This window comes from Culex pipiens, chromosome 1, assembly GCF_016801865.2.
Source record: "Culex pipiens pallens isolate TS chromosome 1, TS_CPP_V2, whole genome shotgun sequence".
In the NCBI taxonomy this organism is placed as follows: domain Eukaryota; kingdom Metazoa; phylum Arthropoda; class Insecta; order Diptera; family Culicidae; genus Culex; species Culex pipiens.
This window is the reverse complement of record NC_068937.1, coordinates 2,034,114-2,045,056: the sequence shown is the minus strand read 5'-3', so window position 1 is coordinate 2,045,056 and position 10,943 is coordinate 2,034,114. Positions and strand designations below refer to the sequence as shown.

The window sequence follows — 10,943 nt, the reverse complement described above, 5'->3', positions numbered from 1 at the left end:
ATGTTAGAAAAACTTTATGAACATCGTAGTTAACGATAACGTTATTGACCCGAGCAGGGGTAAATAACACGGGAATACCAAATTTTGGTATTACTTGGGCAAATAACAGGGACCAAAATGTGCCCTTGGTTGCCCAGTAATAGATGGTAAAATACCATGAAATCATACCAAAGTCTTGTATGTGGAAGGGCACAACAATACCAAACCATGTTATTCCAAGGGTAAAATAATACCTCAAAATAAAACCATTTCAATACCAAGTTGAGGTCTTCTGGATTTTTGAACATTGCTTGAATACCAAAACTTGGTATTGCCATGGTTTTAATTTTAGGTATTCCCGCGCCCTTGGAAAATCATATTTTGGTATTCCTGTGGTCTTCCACATACATGATTTTGGTATGATTCCATGGTATTTTACCATCTATTACTGGGCAACCAAAATCACATTTTGGTCGCTGGTATTTGCACAAGTAATACCAAAATTTGATATTTTCATACCATTTTTAGTGCAGCAGTTGCAGTTAGTGAAAAAACGGAAATGATCCATATGCAACAGCCAAATCTACTCACCTGATGGTTCCATGTTGTTCTTAGTGATATCCTTCACCACACCGAATGCATTTGTCATTGATGAACGGCCTGTGCTTGAAGTTCTTGAAGCTTCTGAAAAATAACAAGATTGAAAAATAAGTGTCATTAAAATGAAACTGGATTGAAATTCACCAAAATTCAATAATCATTCGATTGACTCATTTTTCAAAGTATTGGGTTATCCCGACTTAGAGAAATTTCAACGATTTTAAAAAAAAAATCTTAATGGGTATATAAAAAAATGTTAAAACCAGCTTTAAAATTTTTTTTTCAAGTCATTTTAGCGCAAAATTTATTATCTTGTCCAAATTGGTAAAAAAATCCCATAGTTTCAGAGAAAATTGATGAAACCTTTCAATACCAAAATAATACCAAAATGTGCCATCCTGACTTAGAAAATTTTCCACAATTTCAAGTCATTTCTGTAGGGGGTATATCAAAAATGTTTAAAATCAAGTTTGAAATTTCCGGTTTTCAATGAAAGCATTCGCTTTGAGACATCATTTTAGCGCAAAATTAATTATTTTGTCAAAATTGGTCAAAATTCTCCCATAGTTGCAGAGGAATTTGATAAAACACTGTAATACCAAAAGAATACCAAAATGTGGTGTTCGACCATTGACAAATTCTGCAATTTAGCAATATCAAAACAATACCTTAAATTGGTATGATACCACATTTTGCTCTTGCATAATCCTTAAGACAAATTTCAAAGGGTCCAGGAATACCAAAATTTGGTATTGATACCAGAGAAAGGTATTATTACGCATTTCCCTTGTTATTTACCCATGCTCGGGCAATCATATTTCAAGTCTTTTTTCAGCGGTAATTTAAGCTTCCAATCAATGTATACTGAATCTTAAATCAGTTTGACTAATGAAAATTTATACTTTCAGAACAAATTTATTTTCATTGATTCTAGGGAAAATTCTTAAGAAGGATGAAAAACTTTAATTAAAACTTGTATTGACCTTATAAAAAAAAAGTTTCATCGACTTTAAAAATCTGTAAAATCTATTAATTTTAAAATGTACAACATTATTTTTCTCCAAAATCCTTCACACAACATCCCTATCCAACAGCGAAGCTTTTTCAACGAAACTTTTCCCCACTCGACAAAAAGCTCTCCCTACCAAATTCGCCTGACGAAAAATTTCCCAACGCTTTTCGCTCCGCATTTTCCGACGCCGTCGATTTTCCACTCGTTTGTTTTCCACACGCCCCATCGCATCAGCTGACTAGTTGACTGACACACATTTGGAGAAAACCAAAACAAAAGTGAAGCGATTTTTCTTGTGTTCGTGTAAAAAACCGTGACTGAAACGAAGAAGGCGCTGATCCTGGTGAAGCATGATCGCTGGTCGACGATAACCACGTGCTTGTTCTGTTTTGCGTCCTCTTCCCCCCGCAACGCAATGGTAACTAGGATGTTTTCCGATCGCTTTCTACTTTATTTTGCTCGCCAACTTTGTTTACGCGATCGTGCGCGCACGTTTAGATGCCGCCAAGACGCATGTTTAGAAACGCCGTGGAAAGGTAGTAAACGGCGCTAAAAGTTGGCAAAACTCCGACGACGGCGGCGGTGACGAACGCGAATTTCGTCGTCGTTTGATGCAAGTCTAAAATAGATTCTCGGGGTGCATCTTGTCTTGGGTCAGTACGGCAAAAGTACGCGCAATTGACGAAAGTAGTGTTGGAAAGTTGAGCGGGTTTGGTTTGGAATTTCTTTAAAGTGCGTCATGTTATAGAGTTGATTTGAGTTTAATTAACTAGTTTCAATTTTGAAAGTGCCTTTTAAACTGTTCAAACTAGTCCCAAAAGAGAATCGTTCAATTTCCCTCAAAGCAAATCGATACAATCTTGTCGAATTACATAATTGCGGCCGCCCGGCAGTCGAAAAATCGCCAAATTTTCCTCGTTCGCAGGCCGTCGCCGATCCGTGGAGCACCGCCGGCATGGACTTCCTGCTGGGAGGTTGTGCGGCCACCTGTGCCGGCATCTTCAGCAACCCGTTCGACGTGATCAAGACGCGCCAGCAGCTGCAGGGCGAGCTCGGCGATCAACCCGGAACGCACCGCAACCCGTACCGGTCCATCTTCAAGTCGTTTCAGTCGATCCTCAAAGCCGAAGGAATCGCCGGACTGCAAAAGGGCCTGGTTTCAGCGCTGGCATTCCAGTTCACCATGAACAGCATCCGGCTGGGAATCTACCAAACCGCGGAAAACTACGAGTGGACCCGCGGCCGGAACAAACTGACCTCCCTGCTCTACTCGATCGGTTGGGGTGGCCTCAGCGGAGTGATCGGTGCGACCGTGGCCTGCCCGCTCTACATGATCAAAACGCAAATCCAGGCCACGTCCCACGGGAAGTACGCGGTCGGATTTCAGCACAACCACGCGGGGACGTTCGAAGCCCTGGCCGGGATCTACCGAACTCACGGAATCACCGGGCTGTGGCGGGGCTACCCGGGAATCGTGACCCGGACCGCGGTCGGGTCATCCGCCCAGTTAGCGACCTTTTCCCAGTGCAAGGAGTTTTTCGTGCAGTTTGAGTTCTTCCAGGAGTCGGTCATGGCGACGGCCTTCGTGGCCAGCATGTTCAGCGGGTTCTTCTGCTGCGTTTTTATGTCCCCGTTTGACGTGATCGCGACCAGGCTGTTCAATCAAGGTTAGTGTGAGTAAGTGTTGGTGTGATGAATCAGCTCAGTGTCGTGAGAGATTGATGAAGACAAAGTCAGCGATCTTGAACTATGCACTTGATTGTGCGTTTCAGGGACTTTACTTCAAAACAATTTGAAATCAGTCATTTCGTGCTTGACATTTCATTAGGGCACAAAACTTTTTTAGACAAGAGTGTGTCCCTTTCACACCTTATGTAAACTGTCATTCGAGTGAAAGGGATACACTATTGTTTACAAAAGTTATGTGCCCTTTTGAAATGTTAGGCTCCATTTATTTATTTTTACTGCATAGAATAACTGTTTAGTCGATATCTATTGAGAAATTCGTGCTCGGGGACATTCTTTCAAAATAAAAACACAAATATTTTGCCATGAATAAACAACACGTCTTATTCCACACGAATCAACCGCAAAACTGATTTGACAATTTTCATGCTCTCTTTCGCCGTTTTCTCGCTAAAGCACTCAAGGTGCAATCTGTCAAGTTAGCTAACAAGGCAATATTTATGAAGGATGGCATTTTTTGCGCCCTTAATTATGATATTTGTCCCTATTTTGGGCCTACTAAGCAAAGCGCACTTTTAATTTGATGTATTCTCAAAGGCTGGTACAGGCAGCCTAGTTTGTTTTACATGAATAAGTTGTGTTTTTAATGCTTAAGCTCGTGCATTACTAACGTTTTGATAAAAATACCTTATATCGCTGTAAAAGCACGAAAAACTAAAACACTTTTTGCACCTATTTTGGGTCTATTGCTCCTAGCATCCAACCATCTATTTTCGACCCACCTTCTAATTGGTTGAAATTCCAAAGCACGTGGAGAACTTTTTTGACGTATGGTTCAGCCCCAGCTCGTTCAGTTTTTTCAGTTTTTTCATTCTCAATGTCACCAAACATGCTAAATCGTTGTGCGGTTTCAAGCCACAAATCATCACTAGAATGATTGATTTAACCAGTAACAGTTAAATTACGTGCATAAATTGCCTGAGCATAATTCATTTAATAAATTTATGAGCTTTTAACAAAATAAAATATTTGTTGCGCAGCCAATTAATTAACCCGTACTACGAGAGTAAGGATTTTGAGATGTAAAAGGCGCGCACACACTGTCACAGTTTGTAGAAGTGTCAAATGGACTGTAAATACAGCCATCGTCTCCGAAATTAAGAGAGTAACTTTGATTAAGAATATAATTGATTGGTGGCAGTTTAGTGTAGGCAGTAGCTTTTTTTTTTGTTTTTTTTTTTGACCTATTAAAAAAAAACTCTAGAAATAGTGAATTATTCTTGCCCACCAAACTGAAGCTATTGACAGCAAGTATCATTCCCAAGTGGCAGTTTCCTGCAAATTGACGGTGGAATGCACAATTTCGTCAAATTAAGTTTGGTAGGCTCAATATAGGTACTAGGCCCAAAATAGGGACTAATACCCTATGATATTTTTATAATAAAAACTCAATAAATATTATTATTAAATATTCCATCCTTAAATACTCATCCACTACACAAGTCTTCTAAATATCGGTACATGGAAAATAAATATAAATTTAAAAACAAATCTGCAAAAAAACGGTCGACCTTTCTCGGACATATGCTGATAGGAAGAGCAGAAGAGAGAATTTTTAGTGGTTTTACATCTTGTCGATTGAAGGCGATTCGTTTATTAAACAAATTATAATTTTCTGAAATTCAAAAAAAATATTTACTGAAATTCCAAAATTCTTTTTTTTATTCAATTTTTGGAAAATACCGTATAAACTCTAAAATTTAAAAAAAAATAAATATCTAATATCCCAAAATTCTTTAAGTTTAAACATTCTAAAAATTTTAACCTTATTAAATTCAAAATTTCTTAGTTTCTAAAATCCTCAAAAAATAAAAAATAAATCTATAATTTTAGGTTTCTAAAATTTCTTAAATTATAAAAAAAAATCAACATCCAAATTTCTACAATTCACAAATATTAAAATTCTAAATTTCACAAATTCTGAAAAAAACTTAAAAAATTGCAAACATTTTTTTTTGATTTCTGAAATTATTATTTTTATAAAAGTTAAAACCCTTAATTCTTATTTTCGAAAATTCCTCAATTTAAAAATTCAACACTTTTTAACTTCTCAAATTCATAAATGTTAAAATTCATTAATATACAAATAAATAAATATAAAATATTAAATAAAAAAAGAAAATTACAAAATTCGAAAAATAAAAAATTACAACATTTTAAAAATAAAAAAATAAAAATTCTGAAAATAAAAAATAACAAAAATTTTAATTAAAATTTTCTGAAAATCAAATAAAAATGTCTTAAATTCCATCTTTATTCTTTTGAAAAATACCGTAGAAACTCTAAAATTTCAAAAAAATCAAAATTCCTAATTTATAATATACCAAAGTTCATTAAGTTGTAAAATTCTGAAGCACTGAATTTTTTAAATTCTAAAATCCTTAAAAAAAATTAAAGTTCTTAAATTTTTATGATCTCAAATTCTCCAAATTTCTTAAATTCTCCAAATTTCTTATATTCTCAAATTTTAAAATTCTCAATGTCTCCAATTTTGAAAACAAAATCCAAAGAATTCGAAAAAAAATTTTCGGGGACCTGAAATTTCAAATAAATAAAATTCTAAAGTTTATATATTTGAAAATTCATCAAAAGAATTTTGGAATTTCAGAAATATTTTTTTCAGAATTTCAGAAAATAATTTAGAATTTTGTAATTTTAGAATGTTTAAGTTATAGAATTTTAAGGTTTTAGAAATTTACAAATTTAGAGTTTAAATTTTTTTCAATTCAGTTTAATTTTTATAAGCTTCCAAAACATAAAAATTCTAAAATTACTAAACTTTAAATTATTATTTTCTGAAATTTAGAAAACTAAAATTTCTTAATTTTTTTTTTTTTTGCTTTTGAAGAAAACCCGTAGGAATTCTAAAATTCCAAGTTCTAAAATTCAGAATTTTTAAATTATAAATTTCTTAGAATTCAAACATTTTCAAAAACACGTAAAATTCTTAAATTTCAAATGTTTTAGACATCTAAAATTATGAAAAAAATAAAATTTCAGAAATTATCAAAACCTTGACTCTTATGTTCAAAGGATTTATAATTCAAAAATAAACCATTCTGAAATTCTCAGATTTGAAAATTCATCAATTTAAAAATAAATAAATATAAAAATATAATATTTTAATATTTAAAAAAAATAAACTGTAAAATTGTAAAATTCTAAAACATTAAACATTAAAGCTTTGAAATTCTATAAAAAAAATTCGATATTCCAATAGTCTAGAATTGCTAGATAAAAAATTTGTAATAATTGAAAAAATGTTAGTTCTAAAATTCCGAAAACCTTTGTTTTATTCTATTATTATTAAAATAAAAAAAATCTTAAGTTTAAATGTCCCTAAAATACTTTAAAATCCAAATTTCTAAAGTGTAAAATACTAAAATTCTAAATGTCTCAAATTCAAAAAAAAAACTTATAAACAAAAAAAAATACCTTCTACAACTTCTTAAACATTTATTCTAATATCCAAAGAATCTTAAACTTAAATATTCAACAATTCCAAACTTCTGAAATTCTTAAATTTCATAATTCATCAATTCAAACATTAATAATTATTAAAAATCTAAAATTGTAAAATTCTAAAACTCAATGATTATCAAATTCTAAAATTATTAAATTCTAAAATTACAGCTTCTAAAATAGGGTGGAGGTGTGAATATGTTCGTTAATTTTCGACTGGAAAGCCTAAAGTTCTAAAATTCAGAAATCCCAAAATGCTTTAATTTTTTAAATTCTTTAAAAGCAACATTTTAAAATTCTAGACTTTTTTTGATTAGGTCCTTCAAACAATAAAAACGTTGAGTGTATCCAACTTACTCCGATGGACATTAACTTAAGGCGTGAGGGAGATACACTTAATGTTTACAATTTTTTTTATATAACCTTATCAAAAATGTCAAGAATTTAACAATTTAAAAATTATAAAATTTGCAAAGGTGGAAAAAGTCTCAGTTTCATAGAGTCAATGTGTTACTTTTTGTTAGAAATTTACAGTAATATTTTTTTTATTTTAGGACAAAATAAAAAATTATAAAAAATAACCTCATTCTCTCCCCTCTTTCCAGGCGTCGACAGCCGTGGCCGCGGCCTCCTGTACACCAGCGTCTTGGATTGCTTCAGCAAAACACTGCGCGCCGAGGGCCTCCACGGGCTGTACAAGGGCTTCGTGCCCAACTACTGGCGGATCGCGCCTCACACCATCCTGAACCTGACCTTCTGGGACCAGTTCAAAAGCTGGAAGGACCTGTACTACTAGAGTGTGTGTTTTTAAAAGTTGGACGAAATGCTTTGAAATGCTTTGACTAGTTTTAGCGGGACTACAAGACGACAACGTGATATTGTACAATTCTTTTTTACCTTATTAACTGTTAGGCTTATTAAAGAAAGAGAGAGAGAGAGAGAGAGAGAGAGAGAGAGAGAGAGAGAGAGAGAGAGAGAGAGTTGGTAGCTTGTAAGATATTAGGCAATCTTTTTTTCCGATTTTAAATGCACCGAACGAAACGAAACAAAAAAACTTCTAGATTTGTTTTAAAAATGAAAGAATGCCGTGCGTCAAGGGTTAGCTGAGTGCCGTTAGGTAGCGGTGAGTTCCCCTCTTGCAAACCTCTCAAAACACGTGCTTCGTGACCATGGAAACCGTTGAGTTTGTTTGATCGTTTCAATTTTTGAAGGAAACACGCGTAGCATGCCAGTGATTTTGAAGCAGGTTTCTTGGAGTCAGGAAGCGGACCAGGTTACGATTCGGGTTCAATTTCCGGAAAATTATCTGCGCCCGGAGGAGGTCTTTACGAGTGAGCAGTTTTTGAAGATCAACAAGCCACCGTACTACTGGGAGGCCCTGCTGGCGAATCCGATTTTGGATCGGGAAAGTCGATGCGCGATTCTGGAAAATGAGGTCGTTTTCAACCTTCGGAAGAAGGAACCAGGTTTGGAGTGGACCCTGCTGGAACTGGACGTTCCGAGAGGGGAACGTGTCCGGTTGAAGGAAGAACTGTTGGCCGCGCACCAGAAACGGCTGGAGGAAGAATCGAAACAACGATTGGTCGAAAATGACCAGAAAAAGAAGGAGGAAATTTCACGCCAGATCGAGCGGGACGGAAATGACCGCACCGCCATCGAGAACCTGCTCCATGCTGCGAAGCAGCGTGAACTCGAGCGCATGGCAGAGGTGAAGAGAAAGGACACTCCCCGACCGAAGGCTCCTCCCCCCAAGAAAGAAGCTCCTCCCCCTCCAGCCGTCAAAAAACCCGCCCCGGCACCACTTCCGGCGATTCGAGCAAGTGCCACCCTGCAAGTGTCCTTCACCGAGCGGAACTTTGTAACGCCCTCGCGAGAATCGCGCGAACCGGAAGAGCGTGACTGGATCCAGAAGCAGTGCGCGGCCAAAAAGGCGATCGGTTTCGTGGACGACGATCTGCGGCCGGAGGAACGCAACCCGGAGTGGCTAAAGGCGAAGGGAGACTCGTTTTTCCAGCAGCAAAACTATCTGGGCGCCATTTCGGCGTACACGGCCGGCATCCGGCTGACCGACAAGTACTACCCGCTGTTCCTGAACCGGTCGGCGGCGCATTTTGCGCTGGAGAATTATCAACGTTGCGTGAGTTTGTTTAATAATCTAAAATTTGAGAAATTCTAATCAATTTTCTCAGGCAGAGGACTGCTCGGCGGCACTGGAGCTGCTCGTTCCGCCGATCGAGGCCAACCGGAAGGCGCGCGTTTCCTGTTTGGCAAGGCGCGGGGCGGCCCTCGCCCGGATGGGATTCGTGCGGCAGGGCTACGAGGAAATGGTGGCGGCAGCCCGGCTCGATCCGCTGAACGATGCACTGCGTAGGGACGCGGAAGTGCTTGGGCGGAAGCTGGAGGAGGAGGGGTCGAGCGACGGGGATTAGCGGGTTTGAATAAATATTTGAAGGAGGTTTTTTCAATATTAGTATTTTAGGTTAGAATTACAATCGACTCTCTGGCTGTCGATCTCCTCGATATCAATATTTCTCCAGCTGTCAATAATTTTTTCAGTCCCTTCAAGAAGCATGCTTTGATTTTTCGTTCCTCTCTCAATATCGACAACGAGAGAGTCCACTGTAATATTTATAATTTCGTGGCATTTTCTGGCGTTTGGTGTTCTGGCAAACAATTTTCTGGCGAATTACATTCTGTCCCGACTACACTGAAAGAAAAGCACATCGTAATATCACATGTCGTGCTTGCCATTTCATTAGGGCACATAACTTTTTTAAACAAGAGTGTGTCCCTTTCACACCTTATGTAAACTGTCATTTGAGTGAAAGGGATACACTATTGTTTACAAAAGTTATGTGCCCTTTTGAAATGTTAGGCTCCATGTTTCACACATGATTCTGCCCCATACGACTTAGCATGTGAATGTCACGTGTAAATCACTTGAAAAAAAATCATCCCACGACGCGTTAATTTCAAAAGAAAATCACGTTAACTTAACGTGGCGATACACTTGAATTTGCAATGATGTTCTTGTGAATTTTAAATGAAATTCCATTGGATTTCGAGTGATTTTTCGGTCGTAATAAAATATATGTATTATTATTTTTTAATTTTATTTGTACATCCTTCAGCTCAATAATACAATAAAACAGAACAAAAACTCACGTCACTGGTCTTCTTTGTTCTCTACCTTTTTAATGACGATGTCGACGGTGTGGAATCTTTTGAATCCGCATAGGAATAGCAGCACCTTCCGCCCACGCCAGGATAGTTGTGTTTCTTGTGGCCATCGCGGGAATCAGCAGTAGCATTGGCAAAAACTGCTCCCAGAAAGTAATTTTTCCTCGGCTGACCGTAATTTTTTTTAACAATACAATTCCGGATCGTGATTCCCTGCAAAAGTGATGAAATATGTATTATATTAATTACTGTTACTATAAATAAGAGTTTGTTAGTGCTTACCATGATTTTTTTTCTATAAATTTTCGATACAGATGGAATTTTATAGTAAAAACTTAGTTTTAATTTAGAGCTCAAAGACCGAGCATTCGCTTTGCCGCCATCTTACTTTATGAAATCACCGACTTTTTCGACATTCAGCTTTCCAAACATCAACCTATGAATCTAACGTGACTTCCACTTCAAACCCAAAGGATATGTTGATTGGGGCAAATCAAAGTGCAAATAATTTGGATCTCACGTGACTTTCACTTCAAAATAGAAGGATAAGTCGATTGGGGCCAATCGATGTGCAATTCTAGAGTTTTTTTTTTTTTTTTTTGATTAGGTCCTATAAACATATGAAAGACAATAGTTTATCGGTCCTTTTCAAACAAAACTCTGGAATTCATCTGCATCTCACATGAACACCGTGCGAAATGAGATTGAATTTTGTTTTTGCCAACGATCAGCTGGTGCTAAGTGATTTCCACATTCATCTGACATGAAAAGCATGTGGGAGTCAAAGGAAAAGCATGTGAAGTTATCGTGTTGGTTTTTGGACTAGCTCACGGGAAAAAGCATATGATTTTGCTATGTTGGTTTCTTTCAGTGTACGTAAAGTCCGTGATTGGTACGTCTCCACACTGAAAGAAAGGCACATAGCAATATCACATGTTTCACACGTGAATCTGCCCCATACGAC

General features: G+C 36.8%; 2 protein-coding genes and 1 long non-coding RNA gene across 5 annotated transcripts; 2 read left to right on the top strand and 1 right to left on the bottom strand.

The window, feature by feature from the left end:
- The first annotated feature begins 1,808 nt into the window (after positions 1-1,808).
- Positions 1,809-7,739, top strand: LOC120415077 (solute carrier family 25 member 35-like). Of its 3 annotated transcripts, none has more exons than XM_039576477.2 (3): positions 1,809-2,009; positions 2,517-3,258; positions 7,405-7,739. In XM_039576477.2, exons 1-3 carry the CDS (start codon positions 2,007-2,009, stop codon positions 7,593-7,595), a joined length of 936 nt encoding a protein of 311 aa, XP_039432411.1. In that variant the 5' UTR covers positions 1,809-2,006; the 3' UTR covers positions 7,596-7,739. The 3 variants fall into 3 exon arrangements, with proteins under 3 accessions (XP_039432411.1, XP_039432413.1, XP_039432412.1); XM_039576479.2 differs by lacking the exon at positions 1,809-2,009 and adding an exon at positions 2,131-2,244; XM_039576478.2 differs by lacking the exon at positions 1,809-2,009 and adding an exon at positions 2,182-2,323.
- A 103-nt stretch (positions 7,740-7,842) lies between these two features.
- LOC120415076 (dynein axonemal assembly factor 4) lies at positions 7,843-9,242 on the top strand. The gene is made up of 2 exons (XM_039576476.2): positions 7,843-8,936; positions 8,989-9,242. The coding sequence occupies exons 1-2, from the start codon at positions 8,025-8,027 to the stop codon at positions 9,226-9,228; spliced, it is 1,152 nt and encodes a 383-aa protein (XP_039432410.1). The 5' UTR covers positions 7,843-8,024; the 3' UTR covers positions 9,229-9,242.
- A 41-nt stretch (positions 9,243-9,283) lies between these two features.
- Positions 9,284-10,551, bottom strand: LOC128092413 (uncharacterized). Its single transcript, XR_008211747.1, has 3 exons — positions 10,262-10,551; positions 9,729-10,192; positions 9,284-9,418 (listed from the first exon to the last, which is right to left on the bottom strand). It is a non-coding gene; the product is annotated as an uncharacterized LOC128092413 (long non-coding RNA).
- Between the last annotated feature and the right edge of the window lie 392 nt (positions 10,552-10,943).